General features: G+C 43.1%; 1 protein-coding gene across 10 annotated transcripts in view; it reads right to left on the bottom strand.

Moving 5' to 3' along the window:
• BRSK2 (BR serine/threonine kinase 2) overlaps positions 1-15,843 on the bottom strand; it is a 304,523-nt gene that overhangs the window by 18,864 nt on the left and 269,816 nt on the right. For 7 of the 10 annotated variants that reach the window (XM_031055776.1, XM_031055775.1, XM_031055777.1 and 4 more), the window contains 5 exons: positions 12,810-13,422; positions 11,620-11,668; positions 6,840-6,963; positions 4,763-4,943; positions 4,031-4,120 (listed from right to left, as the gene is read on the bottom strand). In XM_031055776.1, the coding sequence (XP_030911636.1) occupies positions 4,031-4,120; positions 4,763-4,943; positions 6,840-6,963; positions 11,620-11,668; positions 12,810-13,422 (1,057 nt within the window). The remainder of the gene's footprint in view (positions 1-4,030; positions 4,121-4,762; positions 4,944-6,839; positions 6,964-11,619; positions 11,669-12,809; positions 13,423-15,843) is intronic. The other 3 variants (XM_005419517.2, XM_005419518.2, XM_031055779.1) reach the window with 1 other exon arrangement.

The following is a 15,843-nucleotide window of genomic DNA, read 5'->3' as shown; positions in this document are numbered from 1 at the left end:
AAAGAGTGCTGGGCTGAAACAAAGGAACAAATCTCAGATATCGTCCTCCATGGAGAGAGATCTTTTTATCCCAGCAAAGGGCAGTCTGCCCAGGGATTACCTAAGCAGAGATTCTGAGTATAAGGGCCCTGGATGGAGCCATTCATGGACAAGAGACAAGGCTGACTGCTCTCACAGACAGTGAGACTCCCTCCCAAAGGGGCCCTTTCATGGTCTCACTGAGCGTAATGGCTTTTCTGATACCAGTAACAAGCACACCTGGACAACTATTCTGGGTCAGATCAAAGGCCAAAACCATCTGAGAGTCGGATTTGACAATCCTTGTGGGTCCCTTTGAGCTCACAATATTCTGTGATCTGTGATCTGGTGCTCTGTCTCCTTCAGCAGCTCCACAGACACCCAGGAGTGCAAGAGCAGGCCAAGCATACAGAACACTTCTCCTACCACTGCCTCACTCACCACTGCCAGGTCAGAGATTTCCTGAACCTGCTGTAGTTTCTCTGTTTAGCAGTCCCATGAAGATTTCTCTGCAGGGAGTTATCCAACCTCCCTGTGAGTAAGAAGTACTCAGGGCAAGATGAGTATCTGTAAGCCCCTCACATTCAGAACCTATTTCAGTGAGGAGTTCCACAAGCTCTAGATTACAGGAAGACATGTTTTTCCAATGGCTTTCTTGGTACTTGGCTTCCACTACCTTATGCTGGCCTCTAGTTTCTTTCATCAGGAAGAAAAAATGAACAATCCCTATTTACTTGTTCTGTGCAAGTTATGAGTCACAGACCTGGTATTGTCTCAGCAGTTAAGGCACAGAGCTCCTGAAACATTAGGATACAAAGCTGGTATGTTGCACTAAATGTTTCCATTGAGACAGTGGATTTTAGAAGCATTACATTAACTTATGGAATGGATTTAATTTATTTACACTTTCTTTCAGGTAAGGGAGAGAATCTATTTTCCTGCTTCAGAGTATGCCAGAAGAAATACGCACAGCCAGTCTTAGAAAGGAAAAATGGAAGTGAATGAGGGAGATATATGGAGGAAGGGATACTATAAGGTGCTCAAGTGTGACACAGAAACACATCTGCCTAAATCAGGTACAGAACAGGCTCACACACACACACAGAGATGCATGGGCAACATGATATCTACAAACACTGTTGTCAACTGGAGGAATGAAAAAGAGGAAAATGCATTCTGAAACCCAGGCAGGCCGGCTCAGGGGGCTGGGATGCTGCACAGCAGATCAGAGGGGCAGCAGAGAGAATGACTCTCACTGTCACATGTTCCTTAGGCCTTGCTGTTCTGCTTTATACCGAAATCATTAAATCTTCCCCTTCTGCAGGTCTCCCTTTACATGCATGCACCTTTCACAGATTGTTTTCATCATCCCACCTGTAAGTGCATCAGAACTCTGTAAGGCAGGAGAGACAAGACACATAAGATGTGTCTGTGCACAAGGAGGTAGGAAAAGCTCCAGTGCTGAGCCAGTGCTGCTGGTCAGAGGACAGTCCCATGCTCAGAGCCATGGAGGAAGAGAGTCTAAGTGAAGGTGAGCTCAATCTGTTGCAGCAGTAGACTGCCTACAGAGGGTTCTCAAACCATGAACCTGAACAGGGCCCAACCTCCACAATCCCTATGTGGTGTTCAGAGCTGGCACTATGGGAGGAGAAGAGAAACAGAGAAGACTGCTTTGTTTCTAGTGAGAAATGCTGATTAATTCAATGACAATTTCTAGGAAGATTTTGCACACATTTCCAACCAGACACCCAGCTAAGCAAGGTGCTGAATGTGAACTTTTCTGTTCTTTATCCTTTTACTACCCCTTACTCTCACTTGGCTGGGTATGTGAACTAGTGGGCTACCCTACTTTGATGCAAAGGTTGTCTCTTTTTCGGTAACAAACCCTTTATTTCTCTTCCCTTGCTTTTCTCTCTTTCTTGTATACTGCTCAAACCTAAAATTTTCAGGTTGACTTCTCTCATTTTCAAGAGACTTGCATATTCCCGATCAGGTTAGGTGGTGTGATACAGAACAGTTTGACACCCTGTCTCATGAGCTGTCTTGCCTGGATGAGTCCCCAGCTAAGGGAATTATTATTTTTAAATTTCAAGAGACCATTAATTTTGGTTTTGCTCCATGTGAAGTTATCTGTTCCAGTCTGGCATTAGAGGTCAGGCTGGGTTTTCCCTGCTAGAACAATATGCTCTCATGTAGCTTCAGGCAGTAAAAATAGTATGATTTCTTCATTCCAGAACCAGAGCAAAACTGTAAGTCAGATACATTTCTCATAGCAGAGTATGCCCATAACATTTCTCTGAGTTTTGGTCAGATGGATGGTTTTTATTCCTGCTATAATATGGCTTTCTTAGGGAGATATCCTGCTTCACATGCAAGTGTGCAAGAGGGTTCAAGTTTTTCTATAGAGCCTCAGTAGCTAGCACTAATTAGGGTGAAGAAGTTAAAAGAGATCATCAAGTTATTTACTTTATAAATAATTTTTGCCTCACAGGAAAGTAAGGGTACACCTCACTCTTGAAGAAACAAGGAATACTCGAATGTTGTCCATGCATCAGGAGTAACATGAAATATGTTTAAAGGATGCTTTCCTACCTCAATCCCCTCACTCCCACCCGGCCCTAGCATTTCCCAGGAGGAAGAGCTAGCAGAAAATACTAGCTGCTTCTCTGAGTTTGACTTAATTTCAAAAGTCCAGACAGCAAAAACCTGAATCAACCATAGTTATAGTGTCCTTGTTTTCCCTGCTTCTGAATAGAATAACCCATGTACTGGGCACCATTGTATTCCAGCATGCAGAAGGATCAGGCAGTGCTGGAGGCCAAAAGCAAAGAGGACACTGAACTGAGCATATTTCTCTGTCAGGTACTAGGCATACACACTTCTGTGTGCCGTTAATTTATCTTTGGATGCTAAAGCCACAGTTAGACCAGAAGGATGTAACCCATATGTGCAACGAGCCGAGGACATCTGGGACTTAATTGGAGGATGCAATGCCAACTTAACTCCCCCACTTTTGTCTTGGCTTGTTCACACAAGGGTCAATAACAGAATTTGGCTCTAAAGCTTAGTATTTATTTACTTCCTTTTCATCTCCCGCTGCTTCTGCCTCACTGTCTTCTGCTGCAGCCTCTGCTCTCCACCTTGCTCCTATTTATCTCCAGTACCTGCACATTCTTTCAGCTTTTCCCTACTTTTCCTTCCTTGATGCATTCCCAATAGCTTATCTGCCTTAAGTTTTCAATTTTCACCTTCTTCTTTGTTCTGTTCTTTTAGAGGATAGAAGAGTTACCACAGAGATTTTGTGTGTGTCTGTACAACCACTTCAGTGTTCAGAGTGAACACCTGCTACATAATGATGGGATGAGGCCAGTTTCAGTATTATCAATTCAGGCTGCCTGCACATCCAGATTGATGTCATTGCACAGGGTCACGCATGTAAGGCTTTCTCTACCACCACAAGGAATTGAAATTTACTTTTCAAATAGATAAAATACAGCTTCTGCAGAACCTTAGTATATAATTTGTGCTACCACAGTATTGAGAATTGGATCACACTCCTGGAAACTATTAGCCACCTCCTGACCACATGTTAATGGCTAAGTTAAAAGTAGCTCTCAAGTTTGTTCAGGGACCCATTGAAGTTGGAGGTTTCTAAAGTATGCCTGAAGGGTTTGAAAATCAAGTATCCTCTAGAGCATGTCCCTACTCTGGGAGATTCTGGAACTGGAGAAAATCTGGAAGATCTGTTGATGATGCAGCTTTTGATGGAGAAATGGGCAAATGGCTCTTTGGGCGGGCAGAGGGCAGAAGCTGTTCAACTGGGGAATGTGCTGGGAGCACTGGAGAGGGAATGAGAAACGGAGGAGTGGGGTGGGAGCAGGGAGTTACTGCTCTGTCTGAATGGAGCTCGTTTTTTGCTGTAATCAGAGGGATGGCCTCCCTCAGCCTCCTGCTATGAGGCATTTCACCTTCCTGTCCCTGCTGAAGGTGCTGGACAGTAGAAGCCACTTACCTGATAACTGCTGCACTGAAGGCTGGTCATGTGTGCTTAACAACTGTGCCTGAATGGTTTCTACTACCCTCTTAAAGCGACGGCTTGGACCTGCCAGGAGAGAAGAGGCACAAGCAGCTGTGAGAGCAATGGGAGCCAAGCCCACACACAAGGCTGCAGGGGAAGGATCACAAGCACCTTCCCTTCAGTCTTGTCCCCAGAGGTGTCCTGACTGTGTCTCTGTCCTTCAGCCAAAGGGGCTATGGTGTGCTGGGCTCAACAGGAAGAGGAATGGCTTTGGGGCTCCTTTTGTAAAGACAGAAAAGGTGAGGGGGTCTGTTTCCTTGTTGCAACCCCTGTGGGGGGCATGTGGCCACCCAGAAGAAAAGGGTGAGTGCATGTTTCAGTCAGAAGGAAGAAACTATGGCCTCACAGTGCCCAGCTGAGACTCTGAGAATTCTGAATAAAACATGGAGCTAGTACCATGAGTTACACCAAAACTGGTGTGCAGAACAGCCATTTTAGCACTAATCATGGCAGTGCCAACTTCACCTCTTCGGGAATCTCCTTCACTCTCTGCATTTCCATCACTACCAACACCATTTTTGTTCCTAATGTCCTCCTTGCCCCTGACTGAATTTTCCTGAGGTTAAGCCAGTTATATTTTTTCCTCTGGCAGAGCAATTTGCAGGCTTCTATTATCAGGAAGGACCAAGCCAGCTGGCACCCATTTTAGAGCTTTGCCATGGTTACCTGATAAGAGTGTGAAAGTGACAGAGTAGATCCCGTTCTCCTTTTGCGCCTCTCCCCCTTCTGTGTATGTTATGTCCACCTGGAACTTCACTGGCTTCTGGAAGACAGCAGGACCTCCTGTGGACTTATATTCTGCACGGAAACTTGTCTGTGAGATGACACTGTGACTGAGACTTGGGATCTGAAAGAGGTTGGTAGAAGCAGATAGTAGAACCAGTGTTAAAGGGAAAAAACCTGCAAAATTCTGTTTATAACAACACACATTTCCAGAATGAGTAACATTTGCTAGATTTGCTTCTGGTCTTGAATTTTTAAGGTACAGTGTTCTTGTGAAACCAGTAACAGCATAGGTTGCTGGGCACCACAGAAGAATGCACTGTTGCTTACAGGACTGACCTAAATTTCGGGATTGAATATTGGTGGAGTATCCAACACACTTATGAATTTACACATGTTGCTCAACTTCATACAGTCAGTCTGTCTTTTCCTACTCATCCATCAGTTTTGAGAAATGCCTTTTGCTGAGCAAAAAGTGATATTAAGGAGTGGGCAGAAAAGTCAGTGGGATAAAAAACTGAATATAAAAAACACCTAAGTAGCCTGGTCTCATCTCAGCTGATCCTGTTTTGAGCAGGAGGCCTCCTGAATACCTTTCCAACTTCAGTTGCTTGGTGATTCCATGATGTCAGATAGACATCAGGACACTTGAAGTGCTTGGGACATCCACAGGGAGAGCATGCTTGCAAATAACTCACCCAAACTTCTATCAATATGTGAAAGAACTCTGAGAAGCTTTGTGACATCATGCAACATCTGTATATTCAGAACCCCAGTGGAATTTCATAACTTCCTAATCTTCAAGCAGTTACCTTTCACACTTTCCTCCAAAATTTAACAACATACTCATATTCTATTTATTGCTTCATAAAGGACCAGATTAAAAAAAACCCAAACAAATTACTTGGAAATCCGGTCTCTAATTTCTAGGAGGAAAAATGAAGTTCTTTGAAAACTGACTTTTAAGGGGTTGATTAGCTGGCTATGAACATGCATTTAAGTTTGGATGTTGCTATAAGAAACAATTCACTGGTTTTGCACACGAGTCCCCCAATTACACCTAAACCGCACGTGGGGTACACACAGGATCACCAGTACAGACAGTAGGACACACTGCACAACAATACAAACCCAAAAGCACAGCTAAATGCATGAAATTGATACAGTAATGTGGTTGCTTATAACCAGCCTAGGATGGACACCAGTGTCTGATGCCCACTACTGTAATGCACTTACTCCTTGTGTGCTTGTACAGTAACAAGGGTTACAGCTATTTTTTGGAAGAAATTAATTGCAGAATCACAAAGACTAAAATGGAGTTCAGTATTTTGTGGAAAAAAAATCAATATAACAAACTATATAAGAAATTAAGTTTCCTTCTCTTAATTCTATTGGAAAAAGTCTAATTATGTTGTTGACTACCTTGAATTGAAAAACCTCTTGAAATACCTTTGCTGTCCTGACTTTTTCATCATGGTACCTCTAGATAATGAGAACAAGGACTTTCTATAGGAAAAAAAGACAATTTCTCCCTGCTTTCTTCACATCTGCAACAACTGAAACTCTGGACACCAGAAGAAATTTCTTTCTGCCCTACAGCACTGAAGTGGGGATTTAAAGCAACAAGTGCAGATGTAAGACAGGATTTTTGTCTGGCTGAAGTGGTGGAGGGCATACCCATCAAAGGGAAACCCAATCTGCTGCTCAGCCAGAGACTGTAAGCCTGATTTGACAAAGCAGCAAATCACTGTCTTGATACTGTGCCAGCAGTGTGCTCCACTGCTGTGGAGTTCCAAACTCCGGCAACCTGGAAGCCTTGCCAAGAAGCTGAAATCTTTTCTCACCTTAGAGAGCATTACCTACAGTTAGTAATTCACACACAGTCCAGTGCAGGCCATGTAAATTAAATCCACAGAGGATGCTTTTGAAGGAGCAGAGCCCCTGTCCAGTAACATGTGGCACACGGAGTCCTGGAATGACCAGTGAGGGATGCCTCCAAGGGGCAGCTGGGGTGACTCACCGAGAGGAAAGCGTGGACTATATCAGCCTTAATGGAGCTTAATGGCTTGTCCTTAATGACCACAAAAATCTGTTCTTCTTTCTCCAAGTTGATGAAGTTACCGAACCAGGATTTTTTGGCAAGCCTGAAGTAATGAAAAGAAAGAGATGTTTAGAATATGGAGCACTATTTCTTATTTCATACATGCCCCTAGCTAGAAAAAATAATAAAAAACACAGGAAAAAGTTTTGATGACACTCCAGATGTGATGATATTACTACTAATAAGTGGGAAATAGTATCACAGAACATCCAGAACGACATTTTGCTTGGTGAAAACTGATGGAATGACAGACCACACAGCCTAAGTCTGGCAGCATGTGTCACCAACAGTGAAAAATCAGGAGCAATGGTAACTTTTCTGACTGAGCCAACACAGCAGTGAATACTGCATATATAACATACATATAAATCAGAGGACACATTTCTGCTTTGTCTCCAGGGATGTCTCAATTTCTTGTGACAACATGCAGATCCTGGCAACATAAAGATTTAAGTTCCTTCCCACCCAACTGCAACTCCTTTGGAAAGATGCTTTTCTGAAGGTGTCCCGTACAATCACAAGCCCTTGCTTCTTGAAGCAAGCTGTAGATTTCACTGGAGCTCCAATCTACCAGTGAGTGAAATGCACAATTACGCAAGGCCAGGACAAAGACTGTCCTGTTCATCAGCCCCATTCAGGGTGTCTGTATCGTGTGTGAACTCTGGCCAGCCTTTACAGGAATGAATTTTCAGTATTAAGAAAGCAGATAACAACACCATGCAAGACACAGCTCAGGCTTTCCACTGACAGCAGTCCAGCTCCTCAGTTTGTTCCAGCATCAGGTGGTGGTTTCATCACAAAATGAAATTGCTCTGTTTTTTCACAGTGATCATATCAGCAAACATTTGATTCTGCTTATTGTTTAACCATTTCAATGTACTTCATTGACATTGGCTTTTAAGTTAAACAGGCTAAAGGAAGAATGCAGGGACATGAATGTTGATGAGAGACACTATCCAGACCGGAACGTAGCCTCTCTGACAGGTGTGGTTTTGAGAGGAGAAAAAAGGCTGTCAGCTGTGAGACACAGCCAAAGACTCGCTGGACCAAACTAAACCCAAGGAAAATCACACTTAAACCAGCCATATTCTAGTAGGAAAGAATTCAGCATGAAAATGTCCGAAATTAAAAGACCTGCCACCAAGAGACTGCCTTTTTTCCCCCTCTACAGCATACTTTATAACACCAAATCCAGTTTGCAGTACGGCAAGCAACAGGGTGGACATCCATCACTCAGTGGAAGAAGACAATCTCTCCAGACAAGGAGAGCCATCTGCAAAAGGGATTGCTACACATCAGTTTTCCAGCAGAGCAATAAACAGCTGGAGCAGGCTGCAAGTACCCTCACTTTCTGAGGCAAAGTGAGGCTGAGGCAGAGGCAGAGGAAGGACAGGGGCTAAGAGAGAGAGGAGCAAACTAAGAAACTAATTTGAAGTCTAGGCCTTCAGGATAAAGAACAAAGCTTGCCCTCAGCAGTGTCCAGCAATTTGCACTCATTCCCCATCCCAGAGTGCTCCATGAATTGTGCAGCTGTGGGCCCACTGCCCATTTAATGCATACAGCAGAAAGACCACAACTGGAAGAGTGCTCAGCTGGGCAAATAATGATTTGCTTCATTTACTGCAGGCAACCAAAAATAAGAGTAGAGAAAGATTCACTTGCAATTTGGTTAAAACAGTGCCCCCCACTCAATTAAAGTGGGCTGGAAAACTGTCACTCCCTAAAATATTCATAGGCAGCTGTAAATAAGCCAGTGAGCCAGAGATTAGCATAGGGAGCAGTAAAGAGAAAGGGCCTCTCATTTAAATGGTCGTTAAGGAGCCAGGGTTAGAGTGAGAAAGAAAATTACATACTAATTAGCTCATGTGTCTCTCACACACCACAACAACTCTGCAAGCCCCTAGAGAGCTGGGGCAATAGCTCCCTGCATGTAAGGGGTCTGTGCTCATTAGTAAATTAGCACCTGGTTGTCCATCTAAAACGGCTGCTTGTCCTAGGCTTGGATGTATCATCATCTGAACCAGGGCTGCTGGATGGACTCCAGGGGCCAAGGGGAAGCATGGGCCTGGAAAAGTGTGCTTATTTAATTGCAGGCCTGCTATCTTAAAATATGGCTTTTCATTTTTGTATTTTCATTAATGGTTTTGCTGGCCCTTCATTTATAGGTCTCTTAACAAGCACAAGTAACAAGGGCCCAGAACATTGGGAGTTTTTTTCCCTGCTCAACATGGTCTGGAGCCTCCAGAATCCATCTGGGCTCTTTTCCTTGCTGAGGTTATCACCAGTAATAGCAAGTCTGGAAGATTCACTGCTAGCCTGGGCTATGCTCCAGCTTGTAAATCATTTGAATTCACTAAAATAATTTTGCTGGTGTCACATAAGACAGAATAGATGCCAGTGGCCTCTCCTGTTTCTGTAATGAGCAGAATCAAGACACAGCATGCATGCACTGGCTTTTCTCCCCACAACTGGCAGAACTAGCTGTACTCATACAGCTAAGGAATAGGTCCACTAAGAAGAGGGGACAGTTTTGGAGTAAATTTACATAATAAAGCCTTTTCTCCTCTTAGAGGGCATTAAGTGCTGCTAACTTGGGTTAAAATGCATATGAATCCTCAGCACCCCAAATGACATGCTCTAGCATCTCTCAGGATCAGGTTGTAAGCAGAACAAAATGTACTTAAAATTAAGAATCTTCTCTTACCAAGGCAAACTTCTTAAAGGGGGAGTGAGATAGGAGATATGTGGGGGAGGCTGGGTATGTAGATTACACTAAGGAATCCAATCAGGTGTCCATTTGATGAAAAAGCAAAGAAAGTAGCATGAAAATATAGGCTGGTGCTTTATTACTTCACACCAAATTTCACACTCCTATAATGTTGTTCCTTTCCTTACTCTTGGAGTGTCTGACCACGTAGCCTTCTTTGTTCCCTCTCTGTCTCTGAGCACATGGATCAGTAACCTCCAGAGGTTTACCTGCCTGGCATAAATAGCAGCATTTCTACTCAAGCAAATGGAGCTTTGCAGGTTTAAAGCAGCTGGAGCTAAGTCTCTTTAAATGTCATCCCTAACACATTTTCTAGGGCTTTTTCACATGAGAAAGAACAGCATTACCCAGACATGTCAAAGTGTATTACCTCATCATCAGGTTTGTTAAATGAATGGCAGGCACTGCTGCACCAGACAGAGCTAGGACATGTATTTATCACTCAACCCATGAGGTCAATACAGCTCTTGATAAGGATATCTTATTTCTTACAGAAAAGAAGAAAATATGGGAAAAAATAAGATATGTGGAAGTGGGCACTGAGCAACAGACATCTATCATTAGAATATAATCTAGTTCATTATTTTTTAAGACTTTTATTATGTTTACTGCAGGGTGCAGCCCAATTGAACTCATTAATTTGGCAATTACACAGAAAAAGAAAAGAGGGCCTTAGGCTTTGACTTGCATCCAAACTGCCTCAAATGTCAGGCACTACTTCTCTCCATCAGCTTTTAAAGAGTGAGTGGGAAGCAGGGAAGGCAATAAATTAACAGCAAAACCTCCACCAACATAGATGCAAGGAAGAGAAGAAATTTAATTCTAAAGGTTTTCTGTTTTAATGGCTTTAAAAACATGTGAGATGAGAGTATTGTATATTTCTGTGATAATGATGTGCCAATTTTATGGAATTCTCTCATGCCCCTCTATTAGTAAATGCTCGAAAGTGTTCGAAACAGTATATTCCATTTTTCTTCCTGAATACCTTTACTAATCCCTACTTCTCCCTCTCCTGAAGTCTTTATCCCTCTTTATCCCTCATTCTGCACCTATACACATAGAATGTCCATCTCAGACCAGACAAAAGCCAGGTCTGGGGCAAGTTGTGAAGACAATAGCATTGTCACCATTTACAAAACTTTCAGCTCAAAATTCTCATCCAAAACTCATGAATATTTCATACAAGTCTCTTAACAAGAGGCCAAATTGCCTTGGTTGGCAGGCTAAGTCTATGGGCATTGGGTGCACAAACACAAGCTGTGAAAATAAAAAGGAATAATTTGGCATCTGTTGCATATTAGGAAGTGTTTGGAGCAGCACTCTGGCAGGGACTTCCAAACCTGCCATGCAATGATGCACATTTGTGCAGTGAAATGGTTGAAATGTACACTGACTTTTAGGAATGAGCTTGGTGAATATGAAACAGCTTCTCCATGTCCCAGTACTGCTGCCTAGAATTAACACTGCATTTACTCTGGCAGCCAAAGATCCCTCTGAATCATCTTAGCAGAGCCTCCTGCATGCTATCCTGAGGATGCAAACTCTCCTGTACTAAAAGGAAGACTTTTTGGTGCACAGTTAGTGCCAGTATAAGCCACTGATTAGCCTCTCCAGTCCCAAAGAGTGATCTACTTGACAACCAAATGAAGGAAGAGAGAAGAAACATGGTACAAACCCAGCAAATTCAGCAAGCTGTGAGAAAATGAGGTGGTTCCTGGGAGACTGTTTCATCATCTGTTGACCCCCCTGCCATTACTGAGGTATAGATTTTATGTAGGGTCCTCATCAAAAGAATCATTTCACACCTCCATCCCACCCACAGGACAACACGTTACAAACAGATACTGATCCAGAAGAGAAATATGTCAGCTAATGACATTCAGGCCAGGAAATGACACTGGTATTTGGTGGGAAAAAAGGCAAAGTACTTACTCTGGGGATGATTCTGGGGTTAAATTAGACATCTCTTCAGGTGTAGGTACTGCTCATGCACGGACAGCCAAAGAGAGGGAGGGAGAAAATAAATATGATTCAGTACACCTTCCATTTTCAGCTTGTACACCAATGAAACAATTCTGCACTTGCTTGCATTTGCCCATTGCCTCTGCAGGCTAATTCTGACATTTAAATGCTGGTCATATGTCTCTAGATCTCAGCATCTAAACAATCTCAGCATCTAAACAAGTGCTGCATTTCAAGGCTCACTCTGCCCTTGGTCATTAGGTAATCTTGCACTGGCTTCAGTGGCTTCTGGTCCAGACCCAAACACACCGTGCCAATAACTCTGTTGCCATTGCCTCACAGCCCAGCTGGGCACAGCTCAGTCACTGCTGCAATTCTCTGCAGCTCTCTGACCACCTCAGTGGCAATGGCACTGACCATCACAGCTCAAAAATCCATGGTTGTAATCCTCCTTTCCCATGGGATCACATCCTGGTACCCTGGAAAACCACAGGGTGGTGGGATAGCTGCTGCTGACGTCCAAGGATAAGGCATGTGACTTTGGCTGCCCTTTGCTGGCATGTAAAAAAGCCACCTGGAGCCTGAGGAAGAAAATTTTGCACATCTCAACACTCTAGAGACTTAGAAAACTGAAGTAGGCCAGCAGATATGAAACCACTGACTGTATTAAGGAGATTTTTGCACCAATTACCAAAGGAGGCAAAAAAAAAGCATTAACCAAGATCAAAAAAGCTGTGCTTCAGAAGGACAACTTCAGCCTATTGCCTCTGGCTGTCTTTTTTTTTCAGCATAAGGCTCAGCCTGTGGCTGTGGAGAGGCAGTGGAGCACAGCCACAGGGGAAATGGCTGAGCCCTAGGTTCACTTGCAAAGCAAGTGAAGAAACTGAAGACAGATTTTTCTTACAGTCTAAGACCCACAACAGGGATAGCAAGAGCTGCATGGCTGGAGTGTGAAGAGGGCTCAGGAGATGCTGTTGGAGCAGGGGCAGTGGCACGACAGAGCCTGCTCACATGTGGGTTAGGGCTTGACTGATGCTATCACTCTCATTTTCCACACCAATATTCAGTCCTTGGTACAGAGAATTTACAGAGCCACAGACAGGTATGAAATTCCCGCTGAATGTCTGCCCAAATCAGAACCACGCTGGGTGAGTACTCACCTTGTAATTTCCGACGATGGAAGCGAGGAGACCCCAGGAAACTATTCTTGATGGAGTTGAGCCGTGTCCTCCAAGGCATTCCTCCAATGCTGGGGCTGGATGGTGGTGTTGGGTTGGGTGTGCCTGCTGGGCTCTCCTTTGGCGTATGAACAGGTGTCCCCTTGGGGGTAGGGAGGGGACTTCCCCTTGGAGAGGGGTGAGGGGTGACCTGTATGATGGGGATAGATTTGGTGCTTGGGTCAGTACTAGAAGGGAGCAATCTAACAGGAGACATAGGGTTGGTCTGCACTTTAGGAACAGCCAGCTGTGGGTTAAAGCCGGCAGCAGGTGAGCGGCCCTGAGCGTTCTGCACAGGGTTGTTCTGGGAAGAGGGGGCGCTGGCATTGCTGGCAGGGAGTGGGTTGGATTTAGTAGACTGGAGTGGTTTTTCAGCCAATTTGCTCTTGGATGGCAAAGTCTGCGTCTTTGGGTTGGGCTGAAGTGCTGGCTTTGGTTGGAGTACATGTCCAGGCCTGGAGGCGTTCCTACAAGCATCAGGGTCCAAGGAGACTTGGGGTCGGGGAGAGAAAGGGAGGTCGGAGGTCTGAGGGGGGATGAAGAACTTTCTGATAGGCTACGAGACAGACGCAGAGTGTCCATGCACATCAAAAACAGTGAAATACGCAAAGAGCGGGCGAGCAGAGAAAGGAAAGTCAGAATAAAATCCATCCGAGTCACAAAGATGCACCATGTCACAAGGAGACACAGGAGATGGAGGTGAAGGGGTAGTGGGGGGGAGGGATTTTGCAAAGAAACGAAAACAAACAAACAAACAAAAAACAAAAAAAAGACATGCAGTTAGCTGGGAACACAGCATATTCAACAACAGCAGCAGCGGCAGCAGCAAGAACAACAGTGTCATAACAGGCTTCATCATATTAACCAACCACGTGTCAGCAAAGGAAAACAACAGAAAGAAAAGTTAAACAAAGGAAGAAGAAAAAAAAAAGAAAAGAAAAAATAAAAAAGTAAAGTAACCAAGAAAAAAAGAAGAGAGAAATGCCATCTCTCTGGGATTGTTCTGATTGCCCTGCAGTGAGAGAAGCACGATGCTGTAGGGAGGTGAGGAAAGGGAAGAAGAACCACTCAAGCCACAGACAAATTGAGATGTGCCAAGAAAGGGACCACCTCTTTCAGCTCCATGTGCCCATATGCAAACCCAGTAGAGAGATGAGACTCAGAACAGGTGTGTGATACATACAGAGTGGCAGGGGATACACACAGTTACTGCACACACCAGTCAGAACCTCTTTCCTTCCTCTCTATCCCTGGCTGGGTAATGCACCAGTTGCAGCCACCCGTTGCAGAAAGAGGGGGAAAAGGGAGAGTAATGCCACCTGGGCACCCACTCTCCTCCCCTGATCTGGAATGTTAAATTGCTCAGCCTTCACTTGGAAGTTTCAGAGCACACAACACCACGAGAAATATATGAACTCAGATAGGTGTTTGATTTTTAAACTGTTACAGCAAAAACTTCAGTAAGGTCTGGTAAATTTATTTATCTGGGAAGAGATGATACTTTCCATCAGACTTTATGCTTCTCCTCCAACATCCCTCATTGCACTGAAGGATAGCTTGATAACTGGAATTTCTGTCATAAAGTCACAGCAATATTTGCCATTAAGTCCCAAGTCTAAGAAGGGCGTGGGGGGAGCCATTGTTTTGTAAGAGACAGTTTAAAAAGAAAAAAGACAAGCAAAGTTCATAATCCACTGCTGAGGTATCAAAATGGGATTATGATTTTTTTCCCAAACAGGAACATTTACACATGTTAAGAGGTATTTTGGGAAACCATTCATACTTTGACAGCAAACAGCAATAGACAGACTTGGAAGGGTAGAAGCCTTTTAAGGGTTATTAGCAAGCTAAAAATCACATTTAAAACAACAACAACAAAAAAAGTCCTTACAAATCATTGCTATTACCACCTTAGATTACAAGTACTGGAATTATTGTAAAAATAGAAATGACTACTCAAGATATTCAGATTTTTTGGTCTACCCTTTGATTTCTATGAAATATTACCTATGAAAAATTACACCATCACCATTATTATTATCCATACTTGATACCTAAAAGCCTCAATAAAGAACTAACCAGACATACCATGTACATGTAACCTTCCCTCAAATCCCAGTCCCAGGTGAACATACTCACTAGGGACTTCCTTCTTGGGTGTGATGGATTAGCACAATGTTGCCATATTTAAAAACTGTAGAAATGTATTTAAGACTTATGTCTCTAAGCTGTTTGCATCAAAGTTTTGAAATTCCTTCAAAGAACTTAGGGTTAGGCCACCAAAATTAAAGGAAAATCAGTACATCAAAATATTTGTATTACTATTAGGATTGTAAAGTTAAACTTAAGTCTGCCATGTTGCTAAATTCTCATTGTCAATGAGTAAGGAAGGGGAAAAGATGAGGAAAGTGTTTAATTTGTGGAAGTCACTATTGGCTTCTGAATATTAACTATTTGCAAATGACACCAATGGATAAAACTCAAAGACTGTTAATTGCAAATGTTTCCTTACAATTTTTCTATCTTACATGTAGGATGGCTTGAGAAGCAGATTTAAAAGAAATAAGCCATTAAGAATCTGAAGAAGCACCCTTAATTACCACCTATTTAATATTGAAATGAAGAACAAGATTAGGTCTCGATTTCGGCTGGTGCAATGTGGAACATCATTAGCAAGATCTTGTGAAATTTGACAACTTTTATTTGCTGCTGAATTTGATTCCTCATAGAACTGAACCTAAGCAGTGCAAAAAGTGAAAGGTGTATTTATTTTTTAAAGTATGATCTCTTTCAATAATCTAAGGTGCTATTAGAAGCATAGGTAAGGACGTTTAAAAAAATATGATTTTTATTCCAGCATTTCCTTTTGAGCCTCAAATGTAACCAGCATTAATATCGTTATGATCTGCTGAAATGCCACCTGATTGCTAAATCCCTTTGAAGACTAATCAACTGCCCATTAAGTAATAATGGTAAG

This window comes from Geospiza fortis, unplaced genomic scaffold (assembly GCF_000277835.1).
Source record: "Geospiza fortis unplaced genomic scaffold, GeoFor_1.0 scaffold66, whole genome shotgun sequence".
Classification (NCBI taxonomy): domain Eukaryota; kingdom Metazoa; phylum Chordata; class Aves; order Passeriformes; family Thraupidae; genus Geospiza; species Geospiza fortis.
Note: the sequence above shows the minus strand (reverse complement) of the source record. Positions and strands in the feature narration are given on the sequence as shown.